The sequence below is a fragment of the Oryza glaberrima genome, chromosome 5, assembly GCF_000147395.1.
Source record: "Oryza glaberrima chromosome 5, OglaRS2, whole genome shotgun sequence".
In the NCBI taxonomy this organism is placed as follows: Eukaryota; Viridiplantae; Streptophyta; class Magnoliopsida; order Poales; family Poaceae; genus Oryza; species Oryza glaberrima.
The window spans coordinates 20125289-20150643 of NC_068330.1; the positions used below are offsets into that span (position 1 = coordinate 20125289).

The 25355-nt window shown below is 50.4% G+C and overlaps 2 protein-coding genes across 2 annotated transcripts; one reads left to right on the top strand and one right to left on the bottom strand.

The window, feature by feature from the left end:
* Positions 1-84: 84 nt before the first annotated feature.
* Positions 85-1010, bottom strand: LOC127774969 (uncharacterized). The gene is made up of 2 exons (XM_052301262.1): positions 383-1010; positions 85-288 (listed from the first exon to the last, which is right to left on the bottom strand). The coding sequence occupies exons 1-2, from the start codon at positions 926-928 to the stop codon at positions 214-216; spliced, it is 621 nt and encodes a 206-aa protein (XP_052157222.1). The 5' UTR covers positions 929-1010; the 3' UTR covers positions 85-213.
* A 5909-nt stretch (positions 1011-6919) lies between these two features.
* On the top strand, positions 6920-8300 carry LOC127772926 (RING-H2 finger protein ATL66-like). Its single transcript, XM_052298916.1, has one exon. It carries the CDS (start codon positions 7219-7221, stop codon positions 7801-7803), a length of 585 nt encoding a protein of 194 aa, XP_052154876.1. The 5' UTR covers positions 6920-7218; the 3' UTR covers positions 7804-8300.
* Positions 8301-25355: the final 17055 nt, after the last annotated feature.

The following is a 25355-nucleotide window of genomic DNA, read 5'->3' on the forward strand; positions in this document are numbered from 1 at the left end:
CAGGTCGTGCTTGCTACGTGCAACCGCTCTCTGATCAACTAGTAGCGACGTGATCCAATGTTGAATAACGTAGTAGATGCATGCTGTATTCAATAACACCACCACCCAAGTGACTTGTTTTTTATTGGATAAAAGTTCAACAAGTTTGTGATATGGTACAAGCTCTGCAAAGAACAGTCTCACAGGGGTGTCAAAATGCAGAGAGCTCGCGTCCTAGAAGACGGCCATGAGCTCGGCTTCTCCCAGCACATGCCCCTCGATGGCGTCCATCAGCTTGTCCTTGGTCACCTGCAAGCAATCAAGAATCAACCACCGTTAAACTAATCCTTAAAACAGCACATGTAATCGCAACAAGATATGGTTCGATCGGATCAAAACTTGCCTTGTTGCCGAGGTGCACCTCGTCGTCGAGGGCGTAGAGCTTGAACTGGATGCGGTGGCCGCGGGAGGGAGGGATGGGGCCGCGCCAGCCGGGCTGCTTCCAGTCGTTGACGCCCTCCTGGATGCCGCCGTACTCGCGGGCGGCGGCGCCCTCCTTGCCGGAGAAGCCCTCGGGGAGGCCCTTGACGGAGGGCGGGATGTTGGCGACGACCCAGTGCGTCCACGGCACGATGGGGCCGTCCGGGTCCGGGGCGTCGACGTCGTGCACCACCAGCGCCAGCGACCGCGTCCCGTCGGGCACCCCGTACCACTCCACCGGCGGCGAGATGTCCTTCTTCGCGCCCTGCCCCTCCAGCGTGTAGTGCCGCGGCAGCCGCCCCTCGTGCGCCGCGATCGGGTGCGACACCAGCCTCAGGCTCTCCTGCGCCATCGCGGCACAAACAAACTCTGTTCTTGCTTGACGAACGCTTCGTGTGTTCGCTTCGCGCTCGTGGCGTCTCTTGGTTGATGCGAGAATGGATGACGATGACGACGAGTGCCGCGGCATGCGCGGCGCGGGGGTTTAATAAACGGAGGAGCGATTCGAGCAGCGTGGCGCGGCGGACGTACGCGTGGCGAGGGCGGTGGAGGGGGTACGTGGAGGTCGGCGCCGGAGTCGTGTCGCGTTTTCCAGAGACGGGGGGAAAAGGCGCGTTGGGGTCGGCCGCGTGACGAAGTTTCGAGAGGCTTACAGGTTTATCTTTAAGGTCCGTTTGGTTGGAGGATTTTTTTTTCGAGGGATTAGGAGTTTAGAGGGACGAAGCTATTTGTTTTGTTTAGTTGGGAGACATGGAAATTTTGGTGGGAAGGGAATGGGGAATTGAGGAAGGAACTCTCTCCTTTTCAATACCTGGGTAGGGGGTGGTAATTGGGAGGGAATTCTTCATTTACTTTGCCTAAACAAATCTCAGCCAACCGTTTTCATTAATGACCTAATCTCCAACTAAACTCCATGTCAATTTCCACCACCTCTACCAAACAAGATATTGGAAATAAAAATCAAATTCTCATCTTAATCTCACTATCAATTTCCTCATGTAAACTCCCAATCCCCTTCACTCAAGTTGCCAAACAAACCGTAAGCACTTGTTAATCGGCGCAGTGTTTTTCTATTCTCTGTCCGTCTAGGTGTCTCCCGCTCCCCCGCGCGCGTTTTAGCGCGGAGGAAAGAGAGAGAGAGTTTGGATTTCTCGTAGGAACTGGGCCTGAGTTATTATCCATACAAGGCCTGAGCCCGTTCCGATTATATTATAGATGGGTTTAGGCCGTGACAAAATTCCTTCGGCTGGAAAAAGGCCGTGAGGAAGGCCTGTCACTGTAAGGAAGTCCGTTCGGATTGCCTTAAGGAGTAAGTCCACTTGGAGTCCCTCAAATATCCGGTGCAATTTAACTCCCTCGAAAATATCGGTACCACATACGGATGAGGGATACGAATTAGATTTGACCTATATTTAAGGGAGTTAAAATGGACTTATTTCTTTTCCTTATGCCGATTATATACGGGCCCAATCATCAATACTTCTAAAGCTAGATGGGGACCCAGCCAGCTGATTGGTCCACTTGTCCCATAAGTTTTTCGACACGTGTCGCTTCTAGACTCTCAAATCGATCGCTTCAGTAGGCACCGGCTGGGCCGTGGATCCGCGCATACTTGTGAGCTAGGCCACGCCGGCCTAACCAGCTCCTGGGCTGAAAAAAAATATAAACAAACAAGAGAGCTGCCCCTGCTCCTAAAAAAAAGTGAGAGAAAATAAAATATGAAAAACATATCCAAGGAGGATGTAATGATAAATTACATCAGTTTTACTGCTAATTAATACTACCATGAACTAGCCTATACTGTGAGCTTGGGTATTTCTTAATCCTCTAAAAACGTTACATTCAATAGTAACTTAAGAAACTGCACATGTTTTAAAGTAGCGAGCGTGCCAATTCTGGATATACAGGAACAATATGGTTCTCTGCCCATTTCAAAATAATTTATGTTGAATTACTATGAAAATTTTGTATTACAAACTGATCATTCAATGAAAAAAGTGGTAGCTGAAAGTCATTTCCCCAGAAAATAATAATGAATCTAATTCAATTCAATTTTTCTAAGCTGAATTGAGTTTTTCAATTTTTCTAAGCCACACTACAGTACTGACTATCCACGATTTAACCCGTGATAAATACTAAGTTGTTTTTTCCTTTGACGACCAATATCTACCAACTTCTATTCTAATACCATTTTCATTGATTTATTCAATATTTAACTATCTAGCTAGCACAAGTTCATAAACGCAACAACTATTTTAGTCACCAGCTTTTACGAATCCAGAAGAAGGAAACTATAATAAATCAATTCTACTATGAAACAAGCAGGTTATAAAATAGTAGCGTGCCTATCGGCACGTTAATTTTCTAGTTTAGTTTAAATTCACAACCTGGATATCAGGTCATTAATGGATTTGGGTCGCGATTTTAGTCTTAATTTCAGCCTACAAATACGGATGGGTGGAAATTTCGGACACTAACTGAACCAAGCTGGGCTCGGCCTGGTTAAGACTACGCACTAAAGGAGGTCTTTTTTCTCGTCGCGTCCTTTACGTGGAAATCCAGGCCAGTTGGCCATTCCCTTGACTCGTACCGAACTACCGATGAGAATTTTTTTACTCTATGAGAAATTGAACAAAAAGCTACTAAATTGGCTTATTGTTTACGCATACCAATGAGAATTTTGAGTACCAATTGCATTTTTTATAAATGAATTGAATGAAGAAGAACTAAAAGAAGAAAAGTTTTCTCAACACAAGGAGAGATCCCTTCAAAATTACATTATTGTAAAGGGATTTTAAGTATTTATCTAGGGCTAAGCTCTGGGCCTCTAGCTAGGTTGCATTCCGGCTAATTGGCGCCTCTACTTCTCTGCACTACACTGTAACACTATCTGCACGCCACAGGATCAAACGGTGATTCTATCATGAGCTAATTAGTAGATTAACTGTACTCCCTTATAACTTAAGACGAAATATGATACATTCTAACACTATGAATCTGAACATACACGTATATTTGTAGTATTATAATATACCGCATCTCTCTCTCTTTTTTTTTTGAGTAGATCGCTGCTTGCATCCATCCATGCATATATCATTCGATGGTCACTTCAGCTTTGACAACAGTGCCACTCTATATTCAGAACACCGCTAAACGATGCAGTCATGCAACAGGGCAGGGCCTCGCTGCTTTCGGCGGTTCGGCCCCCGCCGCAATACATTTCCTTGAGCTGATAACAGCGACGGATCAATGAACCGTACATGCGAGCCATCACCCACCTGACCAGACCACCAGTCCTCCACCACAAACCTCCTCCCTTCCTCGAGGCTCGATCGATGAACCGCACGCGATCCGTCGTCAGATCGATGCAACACCATCGTGCAACAGTGGTCACAGGAAACTGATCAGCTCGCTTTAGCATCAGACTCGCACTCGCCCAGCCACAATTAGCCCAAGTAGGCTACCTCTTTTTCGCGAGATGTTATAGTACATTTACCGTGCATGCATCTGCTCATCGTTTCTGCTGGACAGCTGAATGTGGGCACAGGGCACCGCACGTCGATCTTGCGTCTACTCTCCATCATCAGCTGCGAGAAAATCGATCGATCCAAAGCAAGCTAGATAGGAGTAGCAATTATATGATCCATCGTCCATCCAATCGCATGACAGCGTACTCCGTTTTCTAACTTGCACTGCGTGAAAAAAGTTGTCACTTCACTGATATGATCATGCTTTGGCTAAGTAGCCAACAACTACTGGCAAGTACGAGAACAGCGAGTATAATGTAGCCATGACGGAAACCGTACGATGGGGATGAGTGGGATCAGGGGACTAATAGTGCGATGCTGGTGAAGAAGATATGGCGCTTTTGCAGTTTTTGTCCGGTTGGATCGCCTACTTTTTCCGCCCACAGCTTAGCTAGTTCGCACTTTGCCATATGCAACCTGGGCAGGGCAACGCCATATGCGCCTTTTACCCGAGCACCGTGCCTAATCTAAGCTTAAGCTCAGCCCAATCGTAATGTGCACTAGGTGCAACAAGGCAACAACAACTGCACTGCACTAGACGTAAGCCCAAGAAAGGAAGAAAGCTAGGAATTGGTGATAGAACGCACGGAAAGTAGCCTGGACAGCCTTCGTCTCCTTCCTCCAGGATATTTTTCAGAAATGATGATAGATAATGGAAGTGATCAGACACATGGCTTTCTGGCTTTAATTCAGTCATTGCCCCTTTTTTGGAGCTGCTAGCTAAGCTAGCTAGCTATCTGTTTCTCTGCTTTAATTTGTGTGTAGCGGTCATTGTTAGGCATGCAATAATCTATTAGCAAAAGGAGCATGATAGTAGATTAGATTGGGAATTAAAGGGTGGTGTGTGTGATATATATGTATGCAGCTAGTGATATGTGTGATCGACCACTCAAAGCCCGTTCGGGGTCCATGGTGTGCAGCGAGCTTTTCGATCGGGCCACAGCCTTATCTCGATCAATCGAGCTCAAAGCGATCTGTGATTTGTGACCGCTACCGTTGCTGCCTTTGATCTCGCGCGCCGCGCGCGCGCGGTCGAGCCGAGAGATCAGGGTGGATTTCACGTAACGTCGCACGCCATGTGTCTTGTTGGCTTCCTGTCTCGGTGGCTAGAGGCGTAGTGCACATCAGAACAGAGGCGCCAAACTGAACAGTTACTACTATTGGTATTTTCTCCTTTTCTTTATCTTTCGAGATAGAGAAAAAAACAAGTGCTGGTATTCTTTTTAGCGGTCTAGATATTTTGTTTTCATGTTTTTTGTTTGATTTACATTATTCAGTTTACTATCGTAGATTTTCTACTTGAATATAGGAACAATTCAATTAGGTATTTTTTTTTAAAAAAAATAAAAACAAGTGGTCTGAACAAACAAAAGAAGAAAGTTTTTTTTTGAGAAAACATATTTTTTTTGAAGAGCAGAATAAATAATCTATTTTAATGATTCGGTAAATAATATGAAAAGATTACTTAGGTTATTGCTGCATGAGCATTGCTTCAAGTTATTTCAAGTGTTAACTACTGACAATTGCTTGAAACAAGACGGTATGAAGGCGAAAAAGGCCGCACTACTTTTGTCTTGCTCGATTTTATTATCATCCGGTTCAACTTCCGGTTGTAAATAAAATGGTCATGTTAACTCATGTGTCTACTTGTACCAGCAGTTGTTAGGCGCATAGCATGAAGACATGCACACTCCAATCATACAAACCTGCGTGGAAAGTCGTCTACCGGATGCAATAATATATGGAGCAGTACACACCAACTTATGTACACAAACAATTTGAATATTTACATGACTTTTGTGGCTCAAAACCAACGCCCTCCATTGCGACTTGCGAGTCAATAATATTCCCACAAGCCAGCAAACGTGCCAGCGACATCGCTCGGTCAACAGCTAGCGACCAAATCTTTCCAAGTCGACGCGAAAACGAGCGCGCGGAGCCAGTCGGCCGAGCCCGAAAACGACCGGATCGCTCCGAAGCTTAGCCAGCCGGCCGAGCCGGATGCATCCGTTCGAGCGGCTGTCTTCGATGCTGCCCCTTTCCCGGAAAACGGAGCGGTTCATCAGTACTTTTAAAAAAAAACATATCGTTTACTTCCTCCGGGTTGATAATACTTATCGTTTTGGACAAGGGCACGGTCTCTAAAAAATAATTTTGACAATTATTTTTTATTATAACATGTATAAAAGTGTTAACAAATATATGATTTTATTAAAGTACTTTTTAAGACAAATCTATACATATTATTATCATATTTGAAAGATAAATATTTTAAAAATAATTCATAATCAAAAGTTCTAAAATTTGACTTCACCCTTGTCTAAAACGACAAGTATTATTAGCCCGGAGAAAATAGTAGTTTGAAAAGCGTGCGCGCGAAAAACGAGAGCGGGGAGTTGGTAACCAGGGGAAATGAACTAGGATGGATTCCTCCGTTTTCATATTGTAGGTCTTTTTAACTTGATTTTTTAAACATTTTTAGTTCGAGTAAGATTATGAAAAAAAATTAGTAACATCAGTTTTATTAAAAATATATTTTCATAATATGTCTATTTATACTAGAAATATTGATATATTTTTCCATAATTTTAGAAAAAAATTAAAAATGTTTAACTAGGAAAAAAAACGACTTATAATACAAAACAGAGAGGTATTTGAGAAGACGGGGAAATGAGAAAATTTAAAAGATGTGAGAAATGAGGTGTGCCATTGGTGTATGATTAATTAAATATTAACTATTTTAAATTTTAAAAAAAAATTAATATAATTTTAAAAACAACTTTTCTGTATGTTTCTTTTTCTTTTCTTTTTTTTTTTTGAAAAAACGAACCTTTTAGCGTTTAGGTGCTCGACTGCGCGCGCGGCAGCCACGCCTTTACCAACCTTAAAAGGGACGACCCTGCCGCCTTGAATTTTTTAAAACACACACGACACCCATCGCGTTTCGCACTCCGGTACACCACGGTGCTCGCGCTCGCGTCGCTCGCCACACCACACGCCACCACCGCGCGGGCACGCGCGCCACTTGCGCGCAGACGCGCCGAAGCTTCTTCGTCTCGATCGCGCTGCGCGGGAGCGCGCGATCGAGCGCGACGTACGGCTAGCTGCCGCCACCACCACCACCACACGCCGGCCGGAGGACTGGTCAATCTCCCATGTGCCTCCACCGCATATAGCGTGGAGAGCTAGTTAGCTCTACTACTGTGGCTGTGGCCTGTGGGAGCAGGGAGCAATGGCCGCGCAGGAGAGCGCCGCGGGGACGACGAACCAGGTGATGCGGTGGCGGTACGGGGACGTCGACGACAGCAACTTCGCGGTGCACGGCCGCGCCGTGTACCTGCTGGTCGGGCTGCTCGTCGCCGTCGTGGTGTTCGTCGCCCTCTGCCTCTACCTCCGCTGGGCGTGCCACCGGTACACGCCCGACCCGGAGGCCTCCTCCTCGTCGTCGGCGGCGGGGGCGGCGGGAGCCGCAGCGGCGGCGCCGATGCACGGGCTCGACGCCGAGGCGATCGGGGGCCTGCCGGTGACGCTGTACCGCCCGCGCGACTCCTCGTCGCCTCCCGCCGGGAAGGGCGGCGGCGGTGGCGTCGACGACGACCAGGCGGCGCAGTGCTCGATATGCATCAGCGCGCTGGTCGCCGGCGAGAAGGTGAAGGCCCTCCCGCCGTGCGGCCACTGCTTCCACCCGGACTGCGTCGACGCCTGGCTCCGCTCCCAGCCCAGCTGCCCGCTCTGCCGGAGCCTCCTCCTCGCCGCCGCCGCCACCGCCGCCAAACCCGACGTCAACGGCGGCGACGACGACGACTCCGCCGTGTGAAGTGCAACCAGCGCGGCTAGCTGCCAACGCCAAGCTGCTCCGATCCGTCACCCCCACTGACGAAGCGGCCCCACCTGTAAGCTATCACACCACTTGCAGTTGCCTAGCTTGACCGCTTCAGAAAGATCTCGCAATTAAAAAAGAAAAACGCCCGGTTCAACGGCGCGCGGTGCCTAACCACCAATGCGCCACGGCGAGGTGCGTCCTGTCGTGTGGAGGTCGCCGGAAATGGAGCCCTCACCATCGTTCTTTAGTCGCCGGCGTGGGGGCCATGACCTCGCCGGCGATCACTTTATCTCCTAGCTTTCTGTTCAAGTCTCCAGGGGGAATTTGGAGTGCTGTAAGCTGTACATACCTTTTGAGTATTTAAAACGGGAGAGGAAAAACGCAATGTATGCGGTGGTAGTTCAGGTGGAATCTCTGTAGCTTAATTAACAGCACTAGGGCACTAAGCCAACTGACACGATCGAACACGCAAACTTACCTTTTGTTGTACATACTGTAATCTACTCTACATATGCTGATTGCAACAGGGGACGGATTCTAATAGCTCGAGTGGACGTCCACCCGTTTATTGCATGTCAACTAAATGGCTACGAAAAATTTTCAAAAAAATCGGCAAGATAGATTAATATGTAATATATCACTCCACAAATATGCAAGTTAAAATTCAACTTCTACAAGTTATAACAAAAATAACAAATTTAACTGTAAATATACATATAGTAATTTGAGTTTTGTTTGTTATTTTTGTTACAATCTGTAGAAGTTGAATTTTAACTTGCATGTTTGTGGATTGATACATTATATATTGGCCTATCTTATTCATATTTTTTTAATTTTTTTTATAACCATTTAGATGACATACAGTAAACGGGCGGACATTCACTTGAGCGGTTAAAATAGTTTCTCGATTGCAACAGGGAATTCGCTGCGGTTCAGTAAAGTATTTGTGGCTGGATTGTTGGAGTTATCGCGAACAGTGGCACCACAGGCTGAAGCTGCCTGCCCACTACGTAATATTATTTTAAGCGAGACTTGATTAGTTTTCACGCATGCACTCCTGATGTCGTCCACCACCGGCGTTTCGATCCAACCGGGGCAACATTCGCTCTGATCCAACATTCGCTCTGATCCTGAAGAAGAGCATGCTCGCAGTAGCAGCAACTTGCAAGCTAGTAGCTAGCAACAAAGTCGACCAGTGATATGTTGATGGAATTGTGGGTGTATAATACTCACGAATGTTACGCATATATAAATAGACTATAAATATAATTTTAGTGAGACTAGAGATATACCGTTGGTTTTCGTCTTTGAGATTAGCGTGTGTTAGAGGGTGCAGTTGTGAAGGTGTGAGTGTGATATTTTTTGCGTTTGTTTACCGTGTAATGAAAAGAAAGAAGTCGACCGGAGATATTCTCCTGCCGAAAAGTGATCGATCGACATAAGAAAATTCAACAGGTGCTGTATCCTTTCTTTTCTGTTCCATAGTGCAGCGGTTCAATTTTAAATTCAGTTTAAAGGGGAGAGATTAATTTGAAAGGGAGACACGACAGGATTGGGGTTATCGCTAATGAAATCATCATCATGGCCCGGTGGTCTACCAGGTGCAACAAGGTTAGCCACTGGCCCGGTGCTTTTGATCATTTTTGATGAACCAGTGCAGCACAAGTAGCTGATGCTGACGGCCGGCGCCTGTCCTTTCCGCGAGCAAGAGGTGGCTTTATTACTCTTTCCGTTACTTAAATATTTAACACTATTAACTTTTTAAGTACATCTTTGATCGTAAGTCTTATTTAAATTTCTTTTTAAAATATGTAAAACTATATATATACATAAAAATATATTTGGCAATGAATCAAATGATAGAAAAAGAATTAATAATTATTTAAATTTTTTATAAGATGAACGGTCAAACATATTTAAAAAAGTCAATAGCGTCAAATAAAATATATTTAAAAAAGTCAACGCCTACAAATATTTAGATATGGAGGAGAACTTCGTAAGCGGGGTTGTTGATTGCAAACCCAACTACTGGAGACATGGGCCCGGAGGATCGATTGGGCGCGACTCCCTCGGCAATTCGCCATGTTCCTGTATGGTCTTCTGCCGGCGCCATTGTAGCGTAATCTATTGGATGAGCGGCGGCGAAGCTGAGCTGCCGTCTTAATTTTGCTTGAGTTATATATATATATATGAAACGAAATCGTGCTGTTCCGGTAGCCGGCGCTGCTGATTTTATGAGTTTTTTAGTAAATTAGGTACATGAATTTGTGAGACAATTAACTAGCGCAGCAACCAAAAAGGAAATACGTACAATTTGGTGTTCGGAGAGAACTCGAGAGCTCAATGGAACCATGTCAGACTATGATCCAAAAATGCACTTCTCTTTTGCTTTTTAGCCCTAGCGGACAACTTTAGATGCAATTATTGCAGCAACGTGCAGATAAATTCTACGATTGTGTGAAGTGAGCATAACTCAACTGATTAAATTCATTATGATGGAACCAACTAACCCAGATTAATTGAAGTTCTAGACTTTAACGTGCGTGTTTGCATTTACGGCTAAATATTTTTCAGTGGTAGGCGATGTACCTGTCGTCAGCGAAACGTCCGTGATGACATTGTTAATCTCAAGATATGTCTAACAAGTCTTCCAGAGATGCTCATAGGAGTAGAGTGTGCGTGTGTGTTCGTAGGGGTGAGTGTGCGCGCGTTATTAGCGTCTTTTTTTTCACGAATTGTATATTATATAATAAGTTGTACCTGTCCTTCTACTGATATTGTCGAGGGGTGACCCTCTCTAGCGGGAGGCTGTGAGGCCCCTCTTTGAGAGTTCGGCCGGGGGCAGTGGGTGAGATTCGAGGATTTGGTGAGCAAAACTGTGTGTGATCTTGATTTCGGAAGCTCCTCCAAGACGATGAGACAAAAGAGGTTTATACAGGTTCGGGCCGCTATGAAGCGTAATACCCTACTCCTGTGTGTATGATTCTTCTGTGCTTAGAAAGTCCCTGAATCCCTGGTATGCAAGCTAGGGTTAGACAAGCTTTGGCTCAGGGATCCTCAGTCCGATCCCCCTTCCTCGCTAGGCATGGTCCTCCTTTTATACTTCTAAGGGGATACCACATGTGCTGCGAGTGCTACCTAGGGAGAAGGGAAAATATTCTCTATATTAATTACATGTCTTGTGCCTTAGCCCAGAAGCTATCTGCACGTCGGTTGCTGCACGAGGCCCATCAAATCATGCAGGGCGCCCTTGTCATTCGCCATTTAATGGATGAGGACTTCCGGGTTCTCGTTCACACCAGAAAACGGGAACCCAAGTCAGTTCAGAGTGGTTGGACCAGCTCTGACCGGGGTAAGAGGCTGTGAAACCCCTCATCATTATGATGGGACGGGACAGAGCACGCCGCTCGCCGCCTGACACACTGACAGGGCGGGGGTACACAGTCGCCGTCCCATCGGTCATTCAACCGGTCACAGACCGGTCAGATGCGCAGCACGCCACATTAAATGCGGCATGGCGCGGTTGCATAGACCGCTTTAAATACAGTTAGGTGGGCCTTAGGCGCGCCCACCTAACCCTGTACACGTGGGCTGATACGTGGAGGGGGTCGGGGCAGCTCGACCCCAAGCGAGGGCGGCCTCCTCCCTCTAGCTTGGAGGGGGCAGCCGCCGCGCCACCCCGGGCTCGACCCCCCTCGGGGGGAACCACGTGGGTTTGGGGGCGGCCCAACCCCAAGCTAGGAGGGGGCAGCCGCCGCAACACCCCGGGCTCGACCCCCGAGGAGAGCCACGTGAGTTTGAGGGCGGCCTCCTCCCTCTAGCTGGGAGGGGGTAGCCGCCGCGCCACCCCGGGCTCGACCCCCTCGGGGGGAGCCACGTGGGTTTGGGGGCGGCCCGACCCCAAGCTGGGAGGGTGCAGCCGCCGCAACACCCTGGGCTCGACCCCCCTCGGGGAGAGCCACGTGGGTTTGAGGGCGGCCTCCTCCCTCTAGCTGGGAGGGGGTAGCCATCGCTCCACCCCGGGCTTGATCCCCCCTCGCGGGGAGCCACGTGGGTTGAGGGGCTGCCCGACCCCAAGCTTGGAGGGGGCACCAGCCGCAACACCCCGGGCTCGACCCCCCTCGGGGAGAGCCACGTGGGTTTGAGGGCGGCCTCCTCCCTCTAGCTGGGAGGGGGTAGCCACCGCTCAACCCCGGGCTTGATCCCCCCTCGCGGAGAGCCACGTGGGTTTGAGGGCGGCCCCCTCCCTCTAGACGTGATACCCCCAGGCCCATATCACCGACAGTAGCCCCCGGCATTAGCCCTGACCAAAACCTTCCCCCAGTGGCCAGGGTTGACGCCACTCTCCTAGTCTAACGATGTGGGCCCGGTCTCTTCTCCATTCTTTGCTGGCACTAGGGCCCATGCGCCTTTTTCGCCCCAACTTGAGGGTGACTCGCCGGCCCGTACCTTGGGTTGTGAATTTATTTTCTGTATATATTCAGCAAACGTTGTTAGATTCTCTCGGGCCCGCGACTTCATGCTGCGCACCTTGTGTCGCGTCCCAAATCGACCCTAAAATACATCCTCTAAATTATGCCTAGAATAATTAAAATGCTTGTGAAAGCCTTCAAAAATTAAAATGTGCAAAGTTAAAAGTCAAATAGGGCTTGGAGGATTTTTGTATATTTCCTAAAAGCCTAAAATGTGTAAATAAATTTTAGTGGAATTTTCAGAGCACAAATAATAATTATTAAGAAATAAACAAAGTTAAAAAGGTTTTATAAAAAGAAAACCCTAAAAATCACCCTCTCCCCTCTAATGGGCCGAATTCGGCCCATCTCCCTCCCCCTCTCTCCTCTCCCCCGCGGCCCACTCGGCCCTCCCCGCGCGCGCGCCGCTGACGGGCGGGCCCGCCCGCCACCCTCGCTGATGGGTGGGGCCCACCCGTCATCCCCTTCCTCCTGCCGCTCCCGCCGCCCCGCCCGCGCCAAGCGCCGCCGCCGCCGCCGATTCCGCTGTATCCCGCCGTCCCCGCGTGCATTAAAGTGGGGGGGATTATTCCCCGGGATCCCCTCCCCCTTTTCCCCCATTTTTCCCTCCCTCTCTCCCTCGGATTCGTTTGGAAACCTCTCCCCTAACCTAGCCGGCGCCATTAATGGCGGCCGGGTCTCCCGCGCCGATTTCCCCCTCCTCCGGCCGCCCTCTCTCACTCCCAACCCTATATAAACCCTCCCCGAGCTCCCCACCACTGTTTTCGCCACTCACCGCCCTCTCTCCTCGCCGGAATCGAGCTCGCGCCGTCGCTCTCTCTCTCCGCCGTCGCCGCCGAGCTCCGGTTCGCCGCCGTCGTCGCCCCGGACCACCTCCCACCTCGGCGCCGCCTCCTTCGGCTTTGCCGCATCCTCGCCGACCTCGTCCACCCCTCCGTTTCGCTCGCCGACCGCCGGAGCGCCGTCGACCCCGTCCACCCGAGCCGCGCCACCGCCTTCCTCCGCTCCGGTCGCCGTTTCCGTCGTCGCCGTCGACCTGAGGTGAGCCATGGACCGCTGCTTCGTTTCCCCCTTTCCCTCCCCTCTCTCGGCCGCCGCTCCGCCGTGCCTATGGCCGCCGCCGGCGACCATAGGGGCGTGGGCGCGCCGCCTCCCGCCGGCCGCGCCGACGTGGCCGCCTCCGGGCGCGCCTAGCGGCTGCCGCGTGGGGCCCGGCCGTCAGCCGCCCACGCCCCCAGGTGCGGCTGACGCGTGGGGCCCACGGCGCCGGCCGGTGTGAGCCGGGTGCACCCGGTCCACCGTGGACCGTGAGGCTGCCGCGTGGGTCCCACTCCCGAGGACCCGGTCCGCGCGCCCTCTCTCCCGGCTGACGCAATAAATATATTTTTTTAAATTAAAATTTAAATGAAGAAATTCGTAAATATTCATTTAAAGAGCATATAAACTTCAAATGGCCATAACTTGGCCATTTGAACTCGGAATTGGACCGTTCAAGTCTCTAATTTTTCCTTAAGAAGTCAAGAACCCATTTTTGTGCTTTGTTTCTGCTTGTTATATGGAGTTTATTAGAGTAAAAGCCCTTTTCTTTTCCGTTGGTCGTGTAGACGCTGCAGCTTCGGAAGATCCGCTCTTCGTGGAGGTTGAAGCCGACGTTTGGGAAAGCGAGCAAGGCAAGTCACATCATTCTTTGAACATATTGGATCCCACTTTGTGAAATTACTTTGATTTAAATTATTGCATTGTCGCTTTATTTAAATTCCCGCGTTATCACTGTTTTATTTAGCCATGCCTATTTACCTTTGTTATGACCTTATTATTGTTGTTATTGTTATTATTACCTTGTTCACCCTAGAATAAACAAAACCCCAACTAGTGGGCACTCTATTCATGGTTCCACTAGTAAGAATTTAGGTAGATGCTTCGCTGATTAATTAGGCAACATTAGGTGGTTTTATAACTCTAGACTTTGAGAATATTCATATCACCTGGACATATTGGAATGGTTGGATTATTGTGGAATTGGATGCACACCTCCCCCTCTATTCAAAACCCCCAAAATGGTTTTAGGCTGGGCTCGGGGTGCATGGTTTTGATAGTAGCACCTCGGCCACATAAGGACCGGTCTTCGGGCCTCTATTGCAAAGCACTACCGTACTTCCACATGTCTAGTGGGTAAGGCTTAGTTTGTGGCTCAGTCTGGTTATAAACAAAAGTACACGGATAGAGATGGATGAAGTCGGGGGTCGATGGACATCTCTAGGACAAATGAAGGCTACACGGGCTGCGGCCCGGTAGTCGAGATGTCATAGCACGAGGCTGATGCCCTGCTGCTAGGGGCTCAATTCTGCCTGCCTGTCCGGGGGTTCCGGCCGTAGGTGGGTTGGGTCGGTACTCTTGTCTATGGCTAGGATGGGTTGGAAACTATGTCATGTCTTCCGTCCATATGCCGTGGTGGTATGTGGCACGTGGTTGCACGTGAGGAAGACGTGTCTTGTGGGTAAAGATGTACACATCTGATCAGAGTAAAACCTATTCGAATAGCCGCGCCCTCGGTTATGGGCAAGCCTAGCAATGTACCCAAGTTAGTGTTTTTAATTCTTAAAACCTGCTTAATAACTAAAATGTGGAATGGTTGGCCTGGGTTGGCTTGGGACGAGCTGGGACCCAGGGTCGGGTTGCCAGTTCGGTCTGAATCATCGTAGGCCTTGGGTTAAGGCAGGTTCGTGTGGGTTCACGGCCTTGTTTAATAATATTAAATAGTTCTAGGATCGTGTTTTAAATTTAGCTTTGAGCAACTAAGGGTCTTTTAAATGCTGTTTATTGCAAAACCTAACCCCTATACTATAACTCCATTGTACTCCTTTGCATTTATGTTACACTTGTGGGTGTGTCTTGTTGAGTACGGTGGTTGTACTCAGTCTTGCTCAATTTTTCCCAAACCCAGAAGAGGAGCCCCTGGATGATGAAGGCTTTGGTGTCTAGCTCGTGCCTGCCGTCAAGCGCCTGTGGTCGTCGCCTTAGTCTTCCGCTGTTTTTCGTTGTCTAGGAGTGTGCTGGGCCGTCGCTGCCCATGTAATAATTAACTATTTACGCTTCCGCTTATTAAACTCTGAATTGTATCAACTTCTGGTGTACCTTGCCTCCTGGGACAAGGAATAATACACGCACGTAAGGAACGCCCGTTGGGTTATTTCCGGTCATGACAAGTTGGTATCAGAGCCTCCTTGACCCTAGGATGAGCCTTAGATCCCAAGCCTTAGCAATATTTTCGGAATAAAAATCCTCTCTTATTTGTGAAAATCCTTTAGTCTCTCTCTGTCTTGCTGCTTCATTTATCATCTAAAGCTGATCTCTAAAATATTTTCTCTCTTTTGTCCTTGCTTGTAGATGGCCGGCAGCATCAACCGTCGTGGCCTGGACCTGACCGGCTTTGTTCTGGAGCTGCGGGGCATGTGCGTTGTCCTGGGATATCCGCATGGAGTGGACTACCAGGGCAAGCAGCTCCCGGAGCAGGAGGGTGACGATGCCGAGCCGCACGCTGCTTGGGAGGTCACTGCAGTGATCCTCACTGGCTCTCCCGAGAGGACTTCGTTGGCAGTCACCGCGGGAGGAGATTCCTTCTCCACCGCTTGCCAGAACGCCGCACTCCTCGCCATCGGCACTCTTCACCAGCGCTACCCGGACGAGTTGCAGCACTCGCCCTACCGCTACCACCCTCGTCGCGGAGGAGCCCGCGACTACGCCACCTTCCGGGATGCTAGCTCGGAGGATGACGCTACCATCATGCACCTGGCGCGCATGGTGGAGGCGTACGATGCGGCCCGTATCGACTTCCATCATATGGTGCGCCGTGGGATGGTCGAGAACAACATGAAGATCCTGGAGCTGCGTCAGGAGAATCTGCAGCTGAAGAAGGACCTAGACGCGCTGGAGGCACAGCTATGTCAGCTCAAGGTCGCCCAGGGAGAGGTCTGCCGTCCCAAGCGCCGCCGCGTCTGCCGCAGCCAGAAGATCACCGCCCGCAAGAGCACCTCCAGGCCTGAGCTGGTTCGTCAGTCCTTGGCGTGGACCTGCTTCGTGGAGACCCCTCGTGCCGAGCCCGCGCCCGTGGTTCCTCAGGAGGGGGAAGCCTCCGCCGTTGGTAGCACGGAGGATGCGCTGCTGCTCACCTTCCGCCCTGGCCCGTCGCAGAAGTAGACGAGCAGTTAGTAGGCTTGCGCGTGTGTTCTTTCTCGTTTGTCTTCCTGTTGGAGTCGTGTGGGGCATGGTTGTACCGGTGTGTGGTATGACTGTGTCGGAGCCTGTCTTTATTTTATTGGCTTAAGCAACCTGAACCTTAATGACCCCATTTTATATCAGTAATAAGTTCAATAATTTTGGTAGTCGTGGGTGGTTAGTTTTAATAGTCTGTTCTCCCTGTTGGCTGGTTTGTTTTGGGGTATTTCAGATGGTGACAACCAGGAGAACTGCTGCTACCAGTGATGGCAACCAACCCGAAGGTAGCAACCCCAACATCCAAGGCGGCCCACCTCCACCTCCTCCCCCGCCACCACCACCACCACCAGACACCAACCCCATCCTCACTCAAATCCTCGCCCAGCAGGCCAACATGATGGCTGCTTTCCTCCACCACATCCAAAATCCACCACAGCATAATGCTCCACCTCCACCACCATCCCCGCAGCATTCTAAGCTCGCCGAGTTCCTTCGCATCTGCCCGCCTACCTTCTCCAGCTCCAATAACCCCGTGGATGCCTTGGATTGGTTGCATGCCGTGGGGAAGAAGTTAGACACCGTGCAGTGCAACGATGAGGAGAAAATCATCTTTGCCACCCACCAGCTGCAGGGGCCCGCATCTCTATGGTGGGACCACTTCCAGGCTACGCAGCCCGAGGGGCAGCATATTACCTGGGCCCGCTTCACCGCCGCTTTCCGGAGGACCCATGTGCCCGCCGGAGTCATGGCCCTTAAGAAAAGGGAATTCCGGGAGTTGAAGCAAGGCAACCGCTCTGTGATGGAGTATTTGCATGAGTTTAACAACCTGGCCCGGTACGCCCCGGAGGATGTTCGGGAAGATGAGGAAAAGCAGGAGAAGTTCTTGGCAGGAATGGACCCTGAGCTATCTGTGCGTCTGGTCTCTGGGGATTATCCGGATTTCCAGCGTCTGGTGGATAAGAGCATCCGCTTGGAAGCCAAGCACAAGGAACTGGAGTCGCACAAGCGTCGCTTGGCGAATTTCCGCAATCAACAGGGGGCTAACCAAAGGGTCCGCTACACCAATCCCTACCCAGGGGGATCCTCCTCGCAGCAACAGCAGCAGCAACCTCGCTCCGCGCCCCAACCCCAATTCGTGGTGTGCATCCCACAGCCGCAGCAACAGCAGAGTCAGCAAGGGACCCGTGCACCCCGTCCTCCTGCGCCAGCTGTGCAGCCTGGTCAAGGCCGCAGAGACGCTCAAGGACAGCAGCGTCTGTGCTTCAACTGCTTCGAGCCCGGGCACTTTGCGGACAAATGCCCGAAGCCGCGGCGCCAGCAAGGCCAAGCGCCTCCCCGCCCCAACAACGGTGGTAAGGATGTCGCTCGGGGTCGTGTGAACCACGTGACTGTCGAGGATGTGCTGACGACTCCGGACGTCATCGTTGGTACGTTCCTCATTCATTCCATTCCTGCTACCATTTTGTTCGACTCTGGAGCTTCCCACTCGTTTATATCTGTGCCTTTCGTGGGAAGAAATCAACTGGGGGTAGAACGGCTTAGAAACCATCTGCTCATCACCACCCCTGGAGGGGATATGACAGCAAAGTATTATAGCCCAGCCGTTCCTATAGAAATCCAGGGAATCCCTTTTCCCTCGGATTTGATTCTTCTGGACACCAAGAACTTGGATGTGATCCTTGGGATGAATTGGTTGGCTCAATTCCAAGGTGTAGTGGATTGCGCAAGGCGCACTGTCACTGTGTACCGAGGGCCGGAACAACCAGTTGTGTTCTTTGCACCCCCAACCTCTGTTGGCAGTTCGGAACTTCATCAGATAGGACTGTCAGAAATCCCCATCGTCAGTGAATTCGGTGACGTGTTTCCGGAAGAACTACCCGGTATGCCGCCCAAGCGGGAGATCGAGTTCCGGATAGATCTTGCTCCAGGAACAACTCCTCTGTACAAGCGGCCCTACCGTATGGCCGCGAATGAACTTGCCGAAGTCAAGAAGCAAGTGGAAGAGCTGCAGGAAAAGGGGTATATTCGGCCGAGCACTTCCCCCTGGGGTGCTCCCGTGATTTTTGTGGAAAAGAAGGATAAGACAAAGAGGATGTGTGTTGACTACAGAGCTCTCAATGAAGTCACTATCAAAAACAAGTACCCTCTTCCTCGGATCGATGATCTGTTCGACCAGCTCAAAGGTGCCACCGTCTTTTCTAAAATCGATCTTCGCTCCGGATATCACCAATTGCGTATTCGTGAAGAAGATATCCCGAAGACCGCATTCACCACGCGATATGGGCTGTATGAATTCACGGTGATGTCGTTCGGTCTAACCAATGCTCCTGCCTTCTTCATGAACTTAATGAACAAAGTGTTCATGGAATACTTGGATAAGTTCGTTGTAGTCTTCATTGACGACATCCTGGTGTACTCACAATCAGAGGAAGACCATCAGAAGCATCTCCGTCTGGTGTTGGGAAAACTGCGGGAACATCAATTGTATGCCAAGCTTAGCAAGTGTGAGTTCTGGTTGTCCGAAGTCAAGTTCTTAGGGCACGTGATATCTGCTAAAGGAGTTGCTGTGGACCCCGAAACGGTGACCGCCGTCACCGATTGGAAGCAACCCAAGACGGTCACTCAAGTCCGCAGCTTTTTGGGTTTGGCCGGGTACTACCGGAGGTTCATCGAGAACTTCTCCAAAATCGCTCGACCCATGACACAGTTGTTGAAGAAAGAAGAAAAATTTGTGTGGAGTCCGCAGTGTGAGAAAGCATTCCAAACTCTCAAAGAGAAGCTGGTTTCCTCGCCAGTATTAACTCTACCGGATACTCGTAAGGACTTCCTGGTGTACTGTGATGCTTCCCGCCAAGGTTTGGGGTGCGTATTAATGCAGGAAGGTCATGTGGTAGCCTATGCCTCATGCCAGCTGCGGCCTCATGAAGGCAACTACCCTACTCATGATTTGGAATTGGCCGCTGTGGTTCATGCTCTAAAGATCTGGCGGCACTATCTCATTGGAAATCGCTGTGAAATATATACTGACCATAAGAGTTTGAAATACATCTTCACTCAGTCGGATCTGAATCTTCGGCAGAGGAGATGGTTAGAACTCATCAAGGATTATGATGTGGGGATCCACTATCATCCTGGCAAGGCCAACGTAGTCGCCGACGCTCTAAGTCGAAAAAGCCATTGCAACACTCTTGGCGTCCGTGGCATTCCACCGGAACTTAATCAACAGTTGGAAGCCCTGAACCTAAGCATAGTTGGTCGTGGATTCTTGGCTACATTGGAAGCCAAGCCTACCTTGCTCGATCAAATCCGCGAGGCTCAGAAGAATGATCCGGATATGCATGGGCTCCTCAAGAATATGAAACAGGGTAAAGCCACTGGTTTCACAGAGGATGAACACGGAACCCTATGGAATGGAAATCGGGTATGCGTTCCAGACGTCAGGGAACTTAAACAGTTGATACTTCAGGAAGCTCACGAAAGTCCCTATTCCATCCATCCTGGCAGCACGAAGATGTACTTGGACTTGAAAGAGAAATATTGGTGGGTTAGTATGAAGCGGGAAATTGCAGAGTTCGTGGCCCTTTGTGATGTGTGCCAGCGTGTCAAAGCCGAGCACCAACGACCGGCCGGACTTCTCCAACCTCTACAAGTGCCAGAATGGAAATGGGATGAAATTGGGATGGATTTTATCACCGGACTTCCAAAAACCCAAGGCGGATATGATTCTATATGGGTAGTCGTGGATCGACTAGCCAAGGTAGCACGGTTCATTCCCGTAAAGACCACCTATGGAGGGAACAAACTAGCTGAACTTTACTTCGCTAGGATCGTAAGTCTGCATGGCGTCCCCAACAAAATTGTATCTGATCGGGGAAGCCAGTTCACCTCTCATTTCTGGAAGAAACTCCAAGAAGAGTTGGGAACCCGATTAAATTTCAGCACCGCATACCACCCGCAGACAGATGGGCAGACCGAGCGTCTGAACCAGATCCTCGAAGATATGCTTCGCGCATGTGTCCTAGATTTTGGGAAGACATGGGATAAGAGTCTCCCCTACGCCGAGTTCTCCTATAATAACAGCTACCAAGCCAGCATACAGATGGCACCATACGAAGCGTTGTATGGCCGCAAATGCAGGACACCACTATTGTGGGACCAAGTTGGGGAAAGCCAAGTATTCGGGACCGATATCTTGAGAGAAGCTGAAGCGAAGGTCAGGACCATTTGGGAAAACCTAAAGGTGGCACAGTCTCGGCAGAAGAGTTATGCAGACAACCGACGCCGTGACCTGGAATTCGCAGTGGATGACTTTGTGTATCTCCGGGTAACGCCGTTGCGGGGTGTACACAGGTTTCAAGCGAAAGGGAAGCTCGCTCCTCGGTTCGTGGGTCCTTTCCGCATCATTGCTCGACGCGGAGAAGTTGCTTACCAATTGGAGCTGCCCGTTTCCTTGGACAACGTGCATGATGTGTTCCATGTGTCACAACTCAAGAAATGTCTTCGAGTGCCGACCGAGCAGGCCGACATAGAGCAGATTGAAGTTCGCGAAGACTTGACCTACGTGGAGAGACCAGTGAAAATCCTGGACACCATGGAGCGCAGGACCAGGAATCGGGTAATCCGTTTTTGCAAGGTCCAATGGAGCAACCACGCCGAGGAAGAAGCTACTTGGGAGCGTGAAGACGAGCTGAAGGCAGCCCATCCAGATCTCTTCGCCAGTTCTTCCGAATCTCGGGGTCGAGATTCCGTTTAAGGGGGGTAGGTTTGTCGCGTCTCAAATCGACCCTAAAATACATCCTCTAAATTATGCCTAGAATAATTAAAATGCTTGTGAAAGCCTTCAAAAATTAAAATGTGCAAAGTTAAAAGTCAAATAGGGCTTGGAGGATTTTTGTATATTTCCTAAAAGCCTAAAATGTGTAAATAAATTTTAGTGGAATTTTCAGAGCACAAATAATAATTATTAAGAAATAAACAAAGTTAAAAAGGTTTTATAAAAAGAAAACCCTAAAAATCACTCTCTCCCCTCTAATGGGCCGAATTCGGCCCATCTCCCTCCCCCTCTCTCCTCTCCCCCGCGGCCCACTCGGCCCTCCCCGCGCGCGCGCCGCTGACGGGCGGGCCCGCCCGCCACCCTCGCTGACGGGTGGGGCCCACCCGTCATCCCCTTCCTCCTGCCGCTCCCGCCGCCCCGCCCGCGCCAAGCGCCGCCGCCGCCGCCGATTCCGCTGTATCCCGCCGTCCCCGCGTGCATTAAAGTGGGGGGGATTATTCCCCGGGATCCCCTCCCCCTTTTCCCCCATTTTTCCCTCCCTCTCTCCCTCGGATTCGTTTGGAAACCTCTCCCCTAACCTAGCCGGCGCCATTAATGGCGGCCGGGTCTCCCGCGCCGATTTCCCCCTCCTCCGGCCGCCCTCTCTCACTCCCAACCCTATATAAACCCTCCCCGAGCTCCCCACCACTGTTTTCGCCACTCACCGCCCTCTCTCCTCGCCGGAATCGAGCTCGCGCCGTCGCTCTCTCTCTCCGCCGTCGCCGCCGAGCTCCGGTTCGCCGCCGTCGTCGCCCCGGACCACCTCCCACCTCGGCGCCGCCTCCTTCGGCTTTGCCGCATCCTCGCCGACCTCGTCCACCCCTCCGTTTCGCTCGCCGACCGCCGGAGCGCCGTCGACCCCGTCCACCCGAGCCGCGCCACCGCCTTCCTCCGCTCCGGTCGCCGTTTCCGTCGTCGCCGTCGACCCGAGGTGAGCCATGGACCGCTGCTTCGTTTCCCCCTTTCCCTCCCCTCTCTCGGCCGCCGCTCCGCCGTGCCTATGGCCGCCGCCGGCGACCATAGGGGCGCGGGCGCGCCGCCTCCCGCCGGCCGCGCCGACGTGGCCGCCTCCGGGCGCGCCTAGCGGCTGCCGCGTGGGGCCCGGCCGTCAGCCGCCCACGCCCTCAGGTGCGGCTGACGCGTGGGGCCCACGGCGCCGGCCGGTGTGAGCCGGGTGCACCCGGTCCACCGTGGACCGTGAGGCTGCCGCGTGGGTCCCACTCCCGAGGACCCGGTCCGCGCGCCCTCTCTCCCGGCTGACGCAATAAATATATTTTTTTAAATTAAAATTTAAATGAAGAAATTCGTAAATATTCATTTAAAGAGCATATAAACTTCAAATGGCCATAACTTGGCCATTTGAACTCGGAATTGGACCGTTCAAGTCTCTAATTTTTCCTTAAGAAGTCAAGAACCCAATTTTGTGCTTTGTTTCGGCTTGTTATATGGAGTTTATTAGAGTAAAAGCCCTTTTCTTTTCCGTTGGTCGTGTAGACGCTGCAGTTTCGGAAGATCCGCTCTTCGTGGAGGTTGAAGGCGACGTTTGGGAAAGCGAGCAAGGCAAGTCACATCATTCTTTGAACATATTGGATCCCACTTTGTGAAATTACTTTGATTTAAATTATTGCATTGTCGCTTTATTTAAATTCCCGCGTTATCACTGTTTTATTTAGCCATGCCTATTTACCTTTGTTATGACCTTATTATTGTTGTTATTGTTATTATTACCTTGTTCACCCTAGAATAAACAAAACCCCAACTAGTGGGCACTCTATTCATGGTTCCACTAGTAAGAATTTAGGTAGATGCTTCGCTGATTAATTAGGCAACATTAGGTGGTTTTATAACTCTAGACTTTGGGAATATTCATATCACCTGGACATATTGGAATGGTTGGATTATTGTGGAATTGGATGCACACCTCCCCCTCTATTCAAAACCCCCAAAATGGTTTTAGGCTGGGCTCGGGGTGCATGGTTTTGATAGTAGCACCTCGGCCACATAAGGACCGGTCTTCGGGCCTCTATTGCAAAGCACTACCGTACTTCCACATGTCTAGTGGGTAAGGCTTAGTTTGTGGCTCAGTCTGGTTATAAACAAAAGTACACGGATGGAGATGGACGAAGTCGGGGGTCGATGGACATCTCTAGGACAAATGAAGGCTACACGGGCTGCGGCCCGGTAGTCGAGATGTCATAGCACGGGGCTGGTGCCCTGCTGCTAGGGGCTCAATTCTGCCTGCCTGTCCGGGGGTTCCGGCCGTAGGTGGGTTGGGTCGGTACTCTTGTCTATGGCTAGGATGGGTTGGAAACTGTCATGTCTTCCATCCATATGCCGTGGTGGTATGTGGCACGTGGTTGCACGTGAGGAAGACGTGTCTTGTGGGTAAAGATGTACACCTCTGATCAGAGTAAAACCTATTCGAATAGCCGCGCCCTCGGTTATGGGCAAGCCTTGCAATGTACCCAAGTTAGTGTTTTTAATTCTTAAAACCTGCGTAATAACTAAAATGTGGAATGGTTGGCCTGGGTTGGCTTGGGACGAGCTGGGACCTAGGGTCGGGTTGCCAGTTCGGTCTGAATCATTGTAGGCCTTGGGTTAAGGCAGGTTCGTGTGGGTTCACGGCCTTTTTTAATAATATTAAATAGTTCTAGGATTGTGTTTTAAATTTAGGTTTGAGCAACTAAGGGTCTTTTAAATGCTGTTTATTGCAAAACCTAACCCCTATACTATAACTCCATTGTACTCCTTTGCATTTATGTTGCACTTGTGGGTGTGTCTTGTTGAGTACGGTGGTTGTACTCAGTCTTGCTCAATTTTTCCCAAACCCAGAAGAGGAGCCCTTGGATGATGAAGGCTTTGGTGTCTAGCTCGTGCTTGCCGTCAAGCGCCTATGGTCGTCGCCTTAGTCTTCCGCTGTTTTTCGTTGTCTTTGAGTGTGCTGGGCCGTCGCTGCCCATGTAATAATTAACTATTTACGCTTCCGCTTATTAAACTCTGAATTGTATCAACTTCTGGTGTACCTTGCCTCTTGGGACAAGGAATAATACACGCACGTAAGGAACGCCCGTTGGGTTATTTCCGGTCGTGACACCTTGCTTGCCCCTGCCTTTTATTAACCTCTGTTCTTGTTCTACTTCATCTATTCAAACGATTATTTTCGCGTGAGTGTGAGGACTGTCACGTCCTGATAAATTCATCCCGAAATAAAAATCATTCTCTAAAAGGAATAATAGAATTAATTAAAATTCGAAAAGAAATTGGCAAACACTAAAATACGTACAAGAAAAATTCGAATGTGGTCCAGAGAATTTTTGTTAAATTCTCCTTGGTCTAAAAAGAGCCCTCAAATTTTTCTTGAATTTTCAGAGCACCGGAAATATTTATTAAGCAACAACAACCTTTATCAAAGTTTATTAAAAAGAAAAACCTAAAAATAATCCTCCTTCCTCCTTTGGGCCAAGTTTGGCCCAAAGCCTCCCTCTCTCTCTCTCGGCCCGCGGCCAAAGTCCTTCCTTCCTCCCTCTCTTTCTCTCCCTCTCCTTTGTCCATCTCTCTCTCGGGCCGTTCCTCCCTCTCCTCCCGGTCTGCCCGGCCTAGGCCGCCCTGCCCCCTCCCACCTGGGCCGTGTCCCGGCCCAGCCGAGCCTCCCCAGGCCGCGCCGCACGCGCCTGTCACGCGCGCGCCGCACGCGCGCTGACCACGCGCCTGACCGGTGGGTCCCATGCGCCGGTCGTCTTCCTCCTCCTGCCCGGCCTCCTCCTCTCTCTCTCTCCCGGAAACCTAGCGCCATTCCTCCCTCAAATCCGCGCGATTCAAGCATGGGATTCCAAAATTAAATAGGGGGAATTAATCCCCATTGATTCCTCTTTGATTCCCCCCAATTTCCCCCTTGATTCGTGCCCTCTAACGCCCGGAACGGTCGCGCCATTCCCGGCCACCTTCCATGGCCGCCGGCCGTGTTTCCCGTCGCCGTTCCGCCCTCTCCCATGCCCGGCTCCCTCTCCTCCCCTATAAAATGGAACCCCCTCGATCCGTTCTCCAAT

Excerpts from the sequence above, each read along its gene's own strand:
- LOC127774969 (XM_052301262.1), bottom strand. The coding sequence starts at position 928 with ATGCCGCGGCACTCGTCGTCATCGTCATCCATTCTCGCATCAACCAAG. Across the intron at positions 289-382 it reads AGGTGCACCTCGGCAACAAG|GTGACCAAGGACAAGCTGAT; the intron begins GCAAGTTTTGAT and ends GATTGCTTGCAG.
- LOC127772926 (XM_052298916.1), top strand. The coding sequence starts at position 7,219 with ATGGCCGCGCAGGAGAGCGCCGCGGGGACGACGAACCAGGTGATGCGG.